Genomic DNA, 15,080 nt, shown 5'->3' with positions numbered 1-15,080 from the left:
GTATAACCACATGTGTAACTGTATATTACTCTGAAGGGGAATATGTGGATTCTACTAAATATGATTTTATAATGTGTTTTTTTTATTGTTTTAATGAAAACATACTGCCTAAGACATTTTCCTCATTTGTGTTGTTTAGGAAATTACAAGGTGCTTAAATCATTCAGTGAAACTATTGAACCTGCGGTGACTATCGTGAATGCACATCACTCAAGTTGAAACACTTGAAAACAGCCGCCATTGTGACAATTTCGTTTCCTGGTGGTTTTGAACCGAATAAAGGTCCTTTTACGCAATGTCTGCCTTGTGCCGTTGTTTTGTGTCGCACTCTTGTGCTCGGGTGCTTAAGTGTGGCTCCATGTTCACTGCCGCAGGGTCCTAGCTTCATCCCCCCTTCGACCGGGTTTTTTTCCTACGTAAAAGGGGGCGTGGCCGGTGGAGGAGCAAACTGACAGCCACGTCCCGCGCCGGGTCTCGGATCGGGGAGTGAATGACAAGCGGGCGCCCTACGCCCTACATGTTCACCTTAACAACTTCATTTGACGAGGAATATAAACACTCTGTCGTCGACACGCCTCGCGAGCCTTCCCCGTTGGACCGGAATGCCGTGTCTTCTGATTCCACGGAGACATCCACCCAGAGAAGACGTCGATGGGATTTGTCTCATTTAGCTAAGATTACTTTAGCTAAGAAAATTTACATTTCGCTATAAAGAAGGGACCCCCCCCGCATTTCTTTCAACTGTCTAGACAGTAACTGGACAATAATGCGAGAGGCGTTTGTGAGACACGTCCGTCGGTTCCCGTGGGCCATCAACGTCACGCTGTACGGGGGTCTGTTCGCCGGGGGGGACTTCGTGCACCAGTGGTTCTCGCGGAGGCAGGAAATGGACTGGAGACAGACGCGGAACGTGGCCGTCGTCGCTTTCAGTTTCCATGGTAACTTCAACTTCCTCTGGATGCGGTTCCTGGAACGCAGGTTCCCCGGGAATTCCCTCCGGATGGTGATGAGGAAGCTGCTCCTGGACCAGACCACAGCGGCCCCGCTGGCTACCAGCGTCTTCTACACAGGTGTGTGTGTGTGTGTGTGTGTGTGTGTGTTTGGGGGGGAGGGTGTAGCTGACAGTAGAGCAAAGATCAGTAAGTCCATCTTCCCGACTAGAGGTCAGGTGAGGTCACCGCGGAGCAGATTAAATGTTAGGTTTCATATTTGAGGTGGGGTGGAGTGGAGTTAACAATTGGAAGACAGAACTGCCCATTATCAGGATCAGTATAACGCATCCATGGTAATACATGCCAAGAAATGATAGTACAGTGCAATATTCTATGAAAGTACAAAAGTAGCAGTAAGTGTGGGATATCATTCATATGTGGAATTATAGAAGTACATGAAAAGTACAATCGTACAGTTGCTCAGTTTAGTTGTTATTATTTTTGCAGAAAATTAAAAAAACGAAATTTCACAAACATAGGGGATCACGGTGGAGGAAGAGACAGAAAGCCCACTCAGAATTATTTGAAGCCTCCACCTATATAATATTAAAATGGCACACTATTATAAACAGAAAATAAATGTGTTATAACAATGTCATGCTATTGATCTGACATGATTAATCAATACATTATTCATGCCGTCATACTGGTTTGACCCAGTGTCTCAAAACCTAAAGTGATTGTTTATCCTCCTCCTAGTGCACACACATACTGTGTTTATTGTGGCTTTGCCTTTGAACGTTGCCTTTAAACCTTCCTTCAGTCAAATCCTTTTCCAGCTGACGCTCACAGAAGGGACGGCCCTTTTGTCTTGTTTTCACCCAGGTGTCAGCTTCTTGGAGGGCAAAGAGGACATCTTTGAAGACTGGAGGGAAAAATTCCTAAATACGTATAAGGTGAGTGGACTTGTTAAATCTAAACAGAGGAGAAGCTGTAGTGGGCGGATCCAAAACTGATGCTCATTCTATTTAGAAGACTTTGTGTGCCAACAGTTCATTTATGAGGTGTTATCTGGTTTGGGGAAATAGCTCCCTGGGTGTTTATTATGCACCTCACTCACTAATGTAGAACTTTTATGTTTTTGACATTGTAGATTGCAGCTGTGTGAGTAAATGTTTTTGTAAGTTTCGCTTTCTGTTTGTCTCTCTTTTCAGACGGGGCTTATGTTCTGGCCATTTATGCAGGTAAATATTAACATCTCACGTGCATGCGTGTTAATTGTTGACCATTGTGAACAAGACATAGTCAAGACGATCAAAGCTCAAAGGTCCACTTGGTAATGATTCTTTTCCCTGCCATATCTCACTGCCTCACAATGAACCCGGTGGCTCATTGAGTCGACTTGAGAGTTTGCATTTGCTTTACAATTCAAATCTTACATTTTCGTCTGACTTTGGTTTATTTCAGCACCTGCTATATGTCATAATATGATCAATTTTGAAAGAAGATCATGCAGATAATTACTAGACCTACCACAAATATCATAATAACACAAAACTGCTAGATACTTTCTCTACTACACAACTATACAACAATAGATCTGATTAGTTTTTTGATATGTGAACATGTACCTGGCCACAATGATAAAAATACACGCTCATCTTTGGCTATACCTTCCTCAGTTTGTGAACTTTGCCCTGGTGCCTCTGTATGTGCGGACCACCTTCACCGGCTGCTGTGCCTTCGTCTGGGCCACGTTCCTCTGCTTCTCACGGCAGAGCGGCGACGGCACGGCCAGCGCTGCTCTGACGTGGATGTTCCCTAAAGAAGGTGAAGCAAAAGACAATGACAGGACGGATGCTTCCAAACCTGCTGACAACTGAAGTGTGGCATCAGTAGTTGCAATGCAGGGGACAAAAGAAACCAGTGGAAGCAGCAGGCTCAGTGCCTGGCGTCCCGGCCTGTCCGGCCGGTCCTTCGTGTTGCACCATCTCTCACCATCGTTTGAGTTAAAAGTCTCATTGGGGTGAAATTAAAAAGGTGCTTTGTGAAACAGCGTTAAATAGAACTTCTACAATTGCGTATTCAGTACGTTTAGAGCCAATCACCTCACAGGGAAATCTATAAGCTTATACTTTTCCTTTTATTAGATTGGGCAAATTTGTAATAATTCAAATATCAATATCTCCTAGATGCACTAAAACGGTGCACTTTTACTGTACTGTTTCATTTCAAAGGCCTTTCTAATCTTGTTCCGTTTTGAGTTCCACATGTTCAACCATTGTCCCTCTACAAATAGTGTGGCAATCAGTCACTTATTGTGGTTGCTTTGAGTTTTTTCATTGTTTGCTTGACAACGTTGTCTCAGACATCCATTTTTACTTGAATGTAGAAATGCTGCCTGCCTGTTGTTAAATGCTGGAGTGCACTCTGCTATACCTCTTTGCGTCCTTTCCACATTTTTAAATCCTGGTTGCTGTTTTTTCATTTCTTGGATATGAGAAAATGTCACCTTTGTCTGATCACCTGCAGTGACTCTTGGTTGTAGCGAAACATCAGATGCCTCCGCCAAGCAGTTTTCTATAGAGGTCATTTTTATAAATAGCACAGCACAAGAGCTGAGCTATTAGTTCTTGCAAAGATATCTTGTGTGGCTCAGACTGATTTCTAAAAAGGAAAAAAAAAACATTTAATTCACTTGTATTTGTGCATTATGGAAACAGTGAGAAGGAAGTGTCCAAAATAGTTTGGAGTGTAAAATGGATTTGCAGGTTTTTTGCATTTTGAGAGACGCTCTTTGATTTTAACTGTTTTGTCTGTCTCACAGAACTGAATTAATAATGACATTAATATAACAATAATCTATTAAATTGCATCCGTTTTGGTTTATCTTTGTATTTGTATGCTGATGTGCTACGCTGGAAGTAATATTACTAACTAATTCAAAGATGTGAATTTTTACTACATTTCTGTATCAAATTTGATAGTTTGCACATAACAAAGGTATACTGGTGCTGTTGATTGTAATGTATAAAAATGATTTTATCACAGATAAATAGTATTTATTGTTGAATAAATAAAGAAAACATCACAATGCCTCATTGCATCATTACTGGGTGTACCATGTACAAAATAAATCCGTTATGACTCTGGGTGATATGCTGGAAACTTAACAGACACACAGTTGTCGGAAATATATCATGTACGTCATCTGTTACCATGCTATCAGAAGGGTGTGTGTGTTGTGTTCAAACTGAAATAGTACTCATTTCTTTGTATAACCTGTAGTTAAGACACGGTTGGAGCTCTGTCTCTGCATTAAATGTAAGTAGGACCCCCCTGCTGCCTGCCAGTCTCTGTTCCCACTTTCTGTTTAATCTCTCCCTTCTTCAAAACAACAACAACAAAAAAGTTTTTTTCCAAATTTGTAACAGACCGCTAAAATAGATTCTACTTTGAATCGAGCAATATATTTATTAATAATACATTAAATATAATATATGTCTAGGCAGGCTTGCGATAAAAACTCCAGAGCAACTGGGCCTGTTGTTAACATCGTCGTGGTGGGTGTCTCCCAAGTGTTCACGTCCCTGCCCGCACTGCGCATGCGCCCTGCATCCCTTTCTCCATCCATACGTCGAGGAGCTTGAAAGCTTGAATAAAGATGCTCAGCGTCTCGGGTCGCAGCCTTGTCACCGGGTAAAAATAAACGACTTATCTGCGAGGACGCACACAGAAGAACCGTGTAGTTTTAACACAAAGACAACGACATGGAACTGAAGAAATCTTTTTCGGACACCGAGCGCGCGCTCAGGAGCTACGGCGCCGTGTCGGAAACGGCGTGGACAGCGGACAAAGGTGAGCGCCGCGCGATGCCGTTCCCCCGGCCCGGTGGTCCGGAATAGTAACGCATCCGTGTCTTTTCACCGTGCACGTTGCGTCGAGGCGGTAGATATCCCCACATGACGCACAAAGGGTTTGGGATGCTATGAATAGCGCCGCCTCGGTGCTCAAGGGCCCGTTAATTCCCCCACACGCGCACTACGGGTTCCGTGCGGTTTGTGAATGAATGTGGGACGGTTTTTGATTCCGACCGAGCTGATGGAGCATGAAGCAGGAGCTAGTCCAATGCCTGGTCTTTGATAGTGATACTCTACATCACATTTAGGTTCAATTTCATATCATCACTCTGTTATTATTTTTGAAGTTGTTAAGTGGGGAATTACATTTTTTGCACAATAAAATAGTACTGACATAATATAATGTCACAGCGGCCCTATTGACGGGAAAGCTGAGCAAACACCCCTTTAACACAATTTTAACCAAGAATTAATTGAAAATGTAAACAACTAACTACCACTAATTAATTAATTACATTGCAAGTTTTTTTGTGGTTGTTTGTGTTTTTAACCCACAGCTCAAAACCTGAAGATATTCAATGATCTCACAGCTAAAATTAAAATGTTTTGCTTAATTCATGACAATCAGTATTTGTTTAATGACCCATTCAGTCTGCTCTAAACTACAAAGTGCCTCAAATTCAACCATAAAGCTGAATAGTTTCAACAGAAACAACAGAAATAATAATGGTGGGAGAGCAGTTGTTTTGAAGCTTCCAATATTTTGATGACCACCAATTAATGACACATTTGAGACCTTGTTGCCCCTTCTTATGACAATTCATCCCAAGAGAGCAGGAAGAAACGTCCAGATTGAAAAATTAAAAAAAGTAATGTGTATCTAGCAATTATTCTCTCTCTCTCTCTCTCTCTCTCAGCAGCCTCATGTGTGCGTACTGTGGGACTGCACACAATGACATTTCCCTGTTGGCGAGCCTCATGTGGGTTCTGCACCGCATCAATCCTCATAATCTTCATGTACACTAGTGATCCAGATTGTTATAATGAAAGAGGCCTTTTCATGCTCATTAATTAACTCAGTGTATAAAGAGACTGGTTTGTATTTGCAGCTGATGACTTGTGCCCGGTGGACAAAATGCTTTTAATTAGGAAGTGCAGAAGCGCTTTGTTCTCTGTAATGTCTTAAATCCAGACTGGCTTGAGGTGGAGCTGTGAAGAAATTATCAAAATGGCACTTTTCCACCAGTCAGGGTTTAATGCAGCCTATCTTATTATCTTATTGATGGTGAGCACATGGCTGGCGTGTACAAAGACAAACAAGACCCAGAGAAAAAAGGGAGGAAAAGAAAAAACATCTCAGCTCCTGCTGTGTTTCCATGGGCCGTTATTTCATGGTGTAAAGTTCAACATTTGGTGGTCAGCAGACACGTTGGGGGATGATTCATTATCAGCGAGGCACAAACAAACCGGGCCCCCCTGTGCAGACTTCTGTCTGCTGTGGTGAGTCAGCTCCGTCCTCAGCAGGCATCCATGAAACGTACCTCAAATGCAGACTGCAGTTCATGTTGCTGCAGGATGACGAGGAGCTGATCCTGTCCTCTATACTGTTGCAAGGCACACAGCGGACAAACAGCATACTTGTATTCAGGTGAACTATCTGCTTGTGGACTAGGGCATTTGTCATAGCTGTGTTATAAGGGCTTTCAGGAGGGTTAATATACAAATGTGTGTCCATATTAAGACTACAATATAAGCAAATATCCTCGCTGGTTCCATGTTCTCTAATTTGCATGTGTGTTTATAAATGGAATATCTTTAGGTTTAGGAGTTGATGCTGAAACAAGACATTTAAAGGCATCCCCTTGAACATCATTTTTACTTACGTTCTGAATTATTTTAGACGCAAAATGTAATCAATAAATGTTATATTTGGAGAATGTTAAACCTCCGTAAAGGGGCGGCTTGTAAGAGGCAGAACAATAGCTCAAATTGATGTGAGGGGCTGATGACGAGATGACGAAGCCTCAAGGTATACGGGTCACAACCTATAATATTCTTTCATTCTGCACTTTCCATAATGCATCTTCAATTACACTCACATTTTTTTCTGTTAAAAGTTTGGTGTGAATATAAATGATTATTTTTGCTGAGTAGCACTCTTCATGACAAGTAAACCCCAAGTAAATGGAAGGTTGGGAACATTCGGAGTAAGAAAGCTTGATGACTTCAGGAAAGACATGCTGAAAACCAGAACAACAAAATAACATACAATCAATTCCTTCAGTTTCGTATATATTTGTTTTTTCAAATCCAGATTCTGCTGCTGGCTGGTTGGAGCTGATAATGTGGGTCTGTTGCTGCACTGGCAGTGGTCGGTGCATTGATCATTGCAATAAGTGTTGGTCAGTGTAAGTGTTTTTTTAGTTGTTAGAGATGTGGGATCAGAGAGGAATGACCCAATCAGCAAGAAGCCACAGCCGGTCATTGATCCATGTCTGTTTTATCCTCCTGAACAGCCACTTTGCAAAAGCACCACTTTAAATATTGCGTTTAACAGAGATGTTCTCACTTTGCCATCCATCAAAGCGAAAGAATGGAACATGATAACTTATTTCACACATTCAATTAAAACCTACTTTTCTTCACATCACCCATTTTCACACGTGATTGACGCTTTGTCACTGCTTTGACCATTTAAAACGCAAATCACAGCTCTCTTAATTACTCATGCTGCTTCTCTCCAAATATCATGTTCTTGGCTGACGTGCGAGGACGCGTCACCGGGAGAACAGGTGAGAAACGTGTTGAGACACTGTGAGAAGAGAATATTTAACATTTTGCATCAAACGGGTTATGTGCCACTGGGATAATTTGTTCATGTGAATAACCGAAAAACCTAAAAAAAAAGAGATTTTGGATACTTCTCATTGAAATGCCCTCCTCCCCGCCTTCCCTCGCAGGTCATTCCGATGTGTCCATGGCAGAGAGCACCATGGCTCCGGAGGAGATCGAGGTGGAGATGGCGCGCATTCAGCGCCTGCGAGAGGTTCTGGTGCGCAGAGAGTCGGAGCTGCGCTTCATGTGAGTTGTTATCGAGTTGGACAAAATGTCACAACAACTCCTACTGCCACGCTTGAGTTGGTCATAGCGTTTTCTGTGGTGACGCTGTCACGACACGCCGCAAAAAAACACGCAAGAGTTGTTTTTTTGGATGAGATCTGAGAGAGGCTGACGATGAGTCCAGTGATGATTTAGAGGGCTGGACATGCCAAAAGCAGCTGATGCGTCATCGTGAATTTAAGATCAGGCTTAAAGATTATGGATCAGTGATCGAAAGGACAACCTGTCTCCTCCTCTCTGTCTAAACTATTGCTGCATTTGGGGGTGTTTTTCTACGCTTTTCGTGGCGTGCTGAGCACATTTCCACACGTTACAATCCGGGCTCTCATTTATTGTTCAATACAGAAACCCTCTTACGAAAACAGTGTTGCCGATGTTTATTCCTGAAAACTGTGCGGATAAATAAGTGAGCAGGAAAACGTTTACATGCGCAGCAAGTCCGCAAATATGAATAATAGAATCATCTCAAAGGCCCCCAGATATCGTTAAACTATATTAAATACAGCCCCAAATCCCCAAATAATCCCTTTACTTCAGTGTAAACCAAGTAGGGCAAATTCTCATTGAAGCGATCATTAATTATTTGGAATGACCAAATAATTACCCTAACTGTTGCAGCCATATACACTCACCGGCCACTTTATTAGGTACACCTGTCCAACTGCTCGTTAACACTTAATTTCTAAGCAGCCAATCACATGGCGGCAACTCAGTGCATTTAGGCATGTAGACATGGTCAAGACAATCTCCTGCAGTTCAAACCGAGCATCAGTATGGGGAAGAAAGGTGATTTGAGTGACTTTGAACGTGGCATGATTGTTGGTGCCAGAAGGGCTGGTCTGAGTATTTCAGAAACTGCTAATCTACTGGGATTTTCACGCACAACCATCTCTAGGGTTTACAGAGAATGGTCCGAAAAAGAAAAAACATCCAGTGAGCGGCAGTTCTGTGGGCGGAAATGCCTTGTTGATGCCAGAGGTCAGAGGAGAATGGCCAGACTGGTTCGAGCTGATAGAAGGGCAACAGTGACTCAAATAACCACCCGTTACAACCAAGGTGGGCATAAGAGCATCTCTGAACGCACAGTACGTCGAACTTTGAGGCAGATGGGCTACAGCAGCAGAAGACCACACCGGGTGCCACTCCTTTCAGCTAAGAACAGGAAACTGAGGCTACAATTTGCACAAGCTCATCGAAATTGGACAATAGAAGATTGGAAAAACGTTGCCTGGTCTGATGAGTCTCGATTTCTGCTGCGACATTCGGATGGTAGGGTCAGAATTTGGCGTCTACAACATGAAAGCATGGATCCATCCTGCCTTGTATCAACGGTTCAGGCTGGTGGTGGTGGTGTCATGGTGTGGGGAATATTTTCTTGGCACTCTTTGGGCCCCTTGGTACCAATTGAGCATCGTTGCAACGCCACAGCCTACCTGAGTATTGTTGCTGACCATGTCCATCCCTTTATGACCACAATGTACCCAACTTCTGATGGCTACTTTCAGCAGGATAATGCGCCATGTCATAAAGCTGGAATCATCTCAGACTGGTTTCTTGAACATGACAATGAGTTCGCTGTACTCAAATGGCCTCCACAATCACCAGATCTCAATCCAATAGAGCATCTTTGGGATGTGGTGGAACGGGAGATTCGCATCATGGATATGCAGCCGACAAATCTGCGGCAACTGTGTGATGACATCATGTCAATATGGACCAAACTCCCTGAGGAATGCTTCCAGCACCTTGTTGAATCTATGCCACGAAGAATTGAGGCAGTTCTGAAGGCAAAAGGGGGTCCAACCCGTTACTAGCATGGGGTACCTAATAAAGTGGCCGGTGAGTGTATTTTGTATTGATAAAAAGATGCAAAATCAATATATTGACATTGTATGAAGAAGGATTTTGCACTCCTACTGCTATAGCTGTACCAAATTGGCAATTCTTAAATTGAGCTGAAACAATTTCATGTTTTGTGACCATGTCCTGTTGTGTTTCATATAATACAAACAAAACAAACTGCTTTATATTTTAAACATAATTGTCAGTGGAAATTCTTGCAGCTGTTTATGTATTAAACTGCATAAAACTGTCTCATCAGTCTGACATATCTAAGTGATTCGTGCCTTTTGTGTTTCATTACACCCCAAACATCGGGGCCGGATGGTTTATGTGTCGCATGAAGCTGATACACATCGTAGAAGCTCACTCAGTTGAATATGTAGATTCACACGCCCACTTGAAAGGCTTCATTAGGCCGCCACGCTGCTTATTGCTTTCAGGCTCTGTGTGACTCAAGGCTTGTTGGTGTGTGAGCCACACACACGCAGGCACACACACACACACACACACACACACGCAGGCACACACACACACACACACACACACACACACACACACACACAGTGTCAGAGTGCAGAAGCAGCCGAAATTCACAGATAGCACTGAGGGAGTGAAACAAGGCAGAAAGAGGGAGAATAACAGAAAGTGAGGAGGAGAAAGAAGCTGCAGGGAGGGGTCCAGGGGAAGAGAGCAAGAGGGAGGTGTAAAACTGAGCGCAGAGGGAGGAGGAGGCTATGAGTCATCGGCCTGATCCATCACAAGACTGAATTAAATCTGTGGTTGCTGTCACTGCTCTGCAGAGAGAGAGAGAGAGAGAGAGGTCAGGATTCAAGAAAGAAAAGAGGTCATATGCTTTGGCCCGGAGGGTGAGCGTCAGGGCTCAGAGAGAAGCATGGATTTATTCATGTTGCACGTTTTCTATCTTTACGCCCTCCACTGATGAGCGGCACATCGACGTCCGGAATACAAGTGCAAGAGTGTTTTTACAACACAGCACTAGGGATTAGTGGGGAAATGATGTGTCGACAAAGACAGAATGGTTGATTAATCGTTTCAAACAACTCCTCTCAGGTTTGTAAATGGTAGGATTTAACAGCTCTGATTTGTATCATTTTTTAGATTAATAGGAAACCTTTCAGTCAGTCCCCTACTTGTATTTATAAGTGTTGTGGCTATTATTCTCAAATTAAGATGTTTTGCACATTTTCTTTTTCAGAATGATAACTTTTTTTTAACCTACCTCAAGTTGCAATGTTTCTTTTCATGTGTGTATACAATCAAGTTAAAAACCTGAATTTCTGGGTTTGGGAAATACAATAACTTTTCATTTGATCAAATAGTCATAAAACTGGTGCATAGATCGTTCCTACTGATTCAGTTCAGTATTCCTTTCTTCCAGAGATCACGATTGAAAGCAATTCTGCCAAACATCATTTCAGTCAGAGGAATACCAATCTGAAACAGCGCATAATAAATGTTGCTTGTAATCTAATAGGCCACTGATTTTGACTTTTTCTTCCCTTTTTCAATTTTTTTAGGATGGATGACATTCAGCTCTGCAAAGACATCATGAGTTTAAAGCAGGAGCTGAGACAGATTGTCACAGTGCCAGGTACAATACACACACACACACACTCTTCTAACTAAAACCAGCAGTAAGCATATGAATTGAGCTCGCTGCTTGGACTTCTTTGGCATAAAGTCGTTCTTTTTCCATATCCTCTGAAGGCTTTATGTCTATAGGAGGAATCGTCACGCCATGCGATTAATCGGATGTCCCAGGGAAAAACATGCACACAAACACACCAGCATTCGCAGGGTGAAGGCAATATGAGCTGATGGAAACTTTGCAGACAAGGCGTCCAAATGCTAACCCAGTAAACACAAATTCTTACTTCCTGGATGTTTTTTTTCACAGAACAAAATCAGATACTTGTTCAACTCCAGAGTTGTCTGTCGGGGTCTCAAATGCAGCAATGTGCTGACATTAAAAGCGCCACACATAGCAACACAGGCCTACAGGAAGCCCCGCAGAGGACCTGGCAACAAGAAGAAAACACTCCTCCTGCACGTCATCATGTGTCAGTGTGTGTTTGGGCGAAGGGGAGGCGGGGGAGGAGGAGGGGGGAGGGTTGGTGTCGTTTTCAAGGACACACACACAGCAACAGGACACATGTCCATTAGCGTTTCTTGGAAAGGAACCGGTGACCTGTCAATCACCAGGCATTATTTAACCACTTATTACCCTGCAATGTTGAGCGCAGAAATGTTTTTGTATGTTAAACCATTTTTACCTCAGTGATTATTTCTGTTGTCCAGATTTAAGCTAAATCTTTTATTTTGGATTTTTGTTCGTTAAGTAGTGAACTCTAAATATCTAGTATAAAAATAACAGGAATGTGCCTGTAAAATATATATATATATATATATATATATGTATACCATGTTTGTTTATATTGTTGGATCAAAAGCTTCCCCCACGCTGGTACAACAGAACTCCAGGCGATATGACCTCACTTTCTCCAGTGTTCGCTGCAACTTAGATTTTATTTTATGAAGCGTTCCCCCCTCCCTGCACGCATTTGTGATTCCTGCACAATGTCACACAAAATGGTGACCCTTGCGGACATTCCCATGAGCCACTGGGGCCTGATGTTTACTGTTGCTGGACCAGTTGGCGGCTCATAACTTCACTGGAGCACAACGAGACCCACGTGGCAGACAGACCATGCGTCCTCTCTATAGCTCATCTGACATTGGGATTCACTCAATGTTGCTGTTCTCAGGTGGTTCTGCTCTCAGGGCAAACACCACGTAGTTTCCAGGTTGGCGACAGATCTCATGACAGCAATCTTTTTTTTAACCATTTCCACCCATCCAGTCGAACAAACAACTTCTCTCTGCAGCTGTGTGCTCATCTGTGCACTTTGATCTGTTTGTATTTTTCTGTGCTTCGAAAGGTGAAGGTTAGGAAAGTCAGATTAAGCAAAGCAGATGTTTGTAGATCTGACTGAATACAACAACAATGAAACAGTTCCCTACAATTTGCACAATACATTCAGGATCTTCTTGTTATAATCTATACATGAGGATTATGGGTCCTTTTGTAATGTGACTGTTTACGAGCCAGCGGACTTAACTGTAAGGTTCAGGTCAGCATAAAGTAGCCAAATGTACAAACTCTGCTTAAATTTCATGTGATGATGTAGAATCTTATGTTTTCTTTTCAACCATCTACCCCTTTATGTGCTCATGACAATCAATTATTTGTTTTACCCCAGAGAAAGAAAAAAACAAGAAGCACAAGCAGCGGGAAGAAGAGCTGATCCTGAAGATTCATAAACTGGTGCAGAAAAGGGATTTCCTGGTGGACGATGCAGAGGTGGAGAGATTAAGGTAGAGCGCTGCCACATACGGGCACAGTCAATATCCGGGACTGACCGGATGTTTACCCGGATAGTTTTGGGTTGAACTGCATCCACTGTTTGGCTCTTCATTTGAAAGACATAGGCCAGAGGAAAAGTACATTGGGATTCATACCCTGGGGAATGTGGAAATGTGTACCAAATTTGATTTGTTAGATATTTCAGATTGACATCAAAATACCGACAGCTACTCAGTGGCTACAAATCCTTTAATTTTATTTTTTTACAAGAATATATAGATTTATAGGAATGTTTAAACCAATAATGTTGCTTTCTAATTGAATACTAAAGAATTCATTTGATGCTGAGAAATATCCACCACTGCTTTTCCTCCTGTGATTTGTGTAAACAAGGTGAAGGCCTGATAAAAGCATGAAACTATTCACCACCAACCTCATTGTTATTAAGCAGCTGACTATGAGTGCCTTTTTAACTCAGGGAGCAAGAGGAGGACAAGGAGATGGCCGAGTACCTCAGACTGAAGCTCGCACCTCTGGAGAAGAAGCTCAAATCCTCGCAGAGTGAGTGTTTGATTTGATCAAAAGAATTACATTTTTTTGTGGCACAAACGCTGTTTACGTTCACTTCCATGGTGTGATCATCTTTCCCCCCCCTCCCTTTTTTATTTTAAGATCCTCCCAAGATTAAGCGACAAATCCCAGAGCCACCTCCCAACAAGCCATTCATCACCAAGTCAGGGGCGGCCATCATCAAGGATTGCTGCGGAGCCACCCAGTGTGCCATCATGTAGCTGACCCAGACCTCTTCATGACCTCGTGTCGTGTCAACACCCTTACATCACATAATTTGCTTCCTGTGGATCATTGAACCTCTGTTAACTGGGGGGGCTTCCTCCCCCTCCCCTCAAAACTGCTCAGGAATCAGGTTTCATAGTAGAAACGCAGATAGTTTCCGCCACATGGCTGCAGCTCAGAGTTCTGGAGCTGATGTACACCAAGGAGCTTCTTTAAGTGAAGACACTTGTCCACCGCGTACATGCAGTGACGGGAACTAAAAATAAAACTCAATTGGGAGCTGATGATTTGGTCATGATTTAACATTCCTTTAAAATGATTTAGGTCCAGACAACTAACAGAAGCGTTTTACAGAACAAGCACAAGGTTCAAAGTGAAGTATAAATGTTGAGGTTCTCTGACAAGAGAAAAAAAAAACATCAATCATCAATGAGTCATGTTCGACGACGGGTAATTCTTCCATTTCCTCTTTATCAGCCTGTGAACCCTCACTTTTAAGAGTCTACAACTAATGTTAAACACATGTCACTCCGATAAACAATATGGCTACCAATTCAATGATTGGCGTGAAAATGTTACAGGAATACCAGCCAGAGTGCACTTTTGTTTTTCCCCTCGGAGTAATATTTTTAACTCGCTGCAACAAAGTTGGATCATGAGACGTGTCACAGTGAGTGTTTGTATCTCTTCAAAGCCGGTCGCTTCATGGCACGACACCAAGACAAGACTGTCATTCACAACCCTTTGACCATCTTTGTCAAGTTCTGTACATGCACAAACCTATGTTTTCACCCCCCCGAGCCATCACATCACTGCTCATGTCATCTCAGCCATCTGCAAATGGGAGTTATGGACAGTCGTAGTGTGACATATGAATATTGCATCCTCTGAATTTAGTCTTGCATTTATATAACCAGGAAATTAATGCAAATCTTGTAAATGCCTACAATAGATTGTGTATGTTTGAGTATTTAGGATATTGGTGTACCATGAAAAGTGTTACTCTGTCACTTTACTACCTACCTTACCTTTACCCAACCTATTGTTCTGTAGTAGTGAATTAATGAAAGCCCTTATGTTGAAAATAGAACAAATATGCAGAACCTACCTGTACATACATATTTAAATAAAAGCATCTTTGAAGAA

At 42.5% G+C, this 15,080-nt stretch overlaps 2 protein-coding genes across 2 annotated transcripts; both read left to right on the top strand.

The window, feature by feature from the left end:
• The first annotated feature begins 381 nt into the window (after nt 1-381).
• Nucleotides 382-3,295, top strand: LOC119217753 (mpv17-like protein). The gene is made up of 4 exons (XM_037471643.2): nt 382-1,070; nt 1,818-1,888; nt 2,147-2,176; nt 2,615-3,295. The coding sequence occupies exons 1-4, from the start codon at nt 767-769 to the stop codon at nt 2,813-2,815; spliced, it is 606 nt and encodes a 201-aa protein (XP_037327540.2). The 5' UTR covers nt 382-766; the 3' UTR covers nt 2,816-3,295.
• A 1,239-nt stretch (nt 3,296-4,534) lies between these two features.
• bmerb1 (bMERB domain containing 1) lies at nt 4,535-15,080 on the top strand. Its single transcript, XM_037471644.2, has 6 exons — nt 4,535-4,790; nt 7,753-7,873; nt 11,293-11,366; nt 13,036-13,150; nt 13,618-13,700; nt 13,812-15,080. The coding sequence occupies exons 1-6, from the start codon at nt 4,703-4,705 to the stop codon at nt 13,928-13,930; spliced, it is 600 nt and encodes a 199-aa protein (XP_037327541.2). The 5' UTR covers nt 4,535-4,702; the 3' UTR covers nt 13,931-15,080.

Source organism: Pungitius pungitius, chromosome 9 (assembly GCF_949316345.1).
Source record: "Pungitius pungitius chromosome 9, fPunPun2.1, whole genome shotgun sequence".
NCBI lineage: Eukaryota > Metazoa > Chordata > Actinopteri > Perciformes > Gasterosteidae > Pungitius > Pungitius pungitius.
This window is presented reverse-complemented; position numbering and strand designations above follow the sequence as displayed.

Excerpts from the sequence above, each read along its gene's own strand:
- bmerb1 (XM_037471644.2), top strand. The coding sequence starts at position 4,703 with ATGGAACTGAAGAAATCTTTTTCGGACACCGAGCGCGCGCTCAGGAGC. Across the intron at positions 4,791-7,752 it reads GGCGTGGACAGCGGACAAAG|GTCATTCCGATGTGTCCATG; the intron begins GTGAGCGCCGCG and ends CTTCCCTCGCAG. Across the intron at positions 13,151-13,617 it reads GCAGAGGTGGAGAGATTAAG|GGAGCAAGAGGAGGACAAGG; the intron begins GTAGAGCGCTGC and ends TTTTTAACTCAG.
- LOC119217753 (XM_037471643.2), top strand. The coding sequence starts at position 767 with ATGCGAGAGGCGTTTGTGAGACACGTCCGTCGGTTCCCGTGGGCCATC. Across the intron at positions 1,071-1,817 it reads TACCAGCGTCTTCTACACAG|GTGTCAGCTTCTTGGAGGGC; the intron begins GTGTGTGTGTGT and ends GTTTTCACCCAG. Across the intron at positions 2,177-2,614 it reads TGTTCTGGCCATTTATGCAG|TTTGTGAACTTTGCCCTGGT; the intron begins GTAAATATTAAC and ends TACCTTCCTCAG.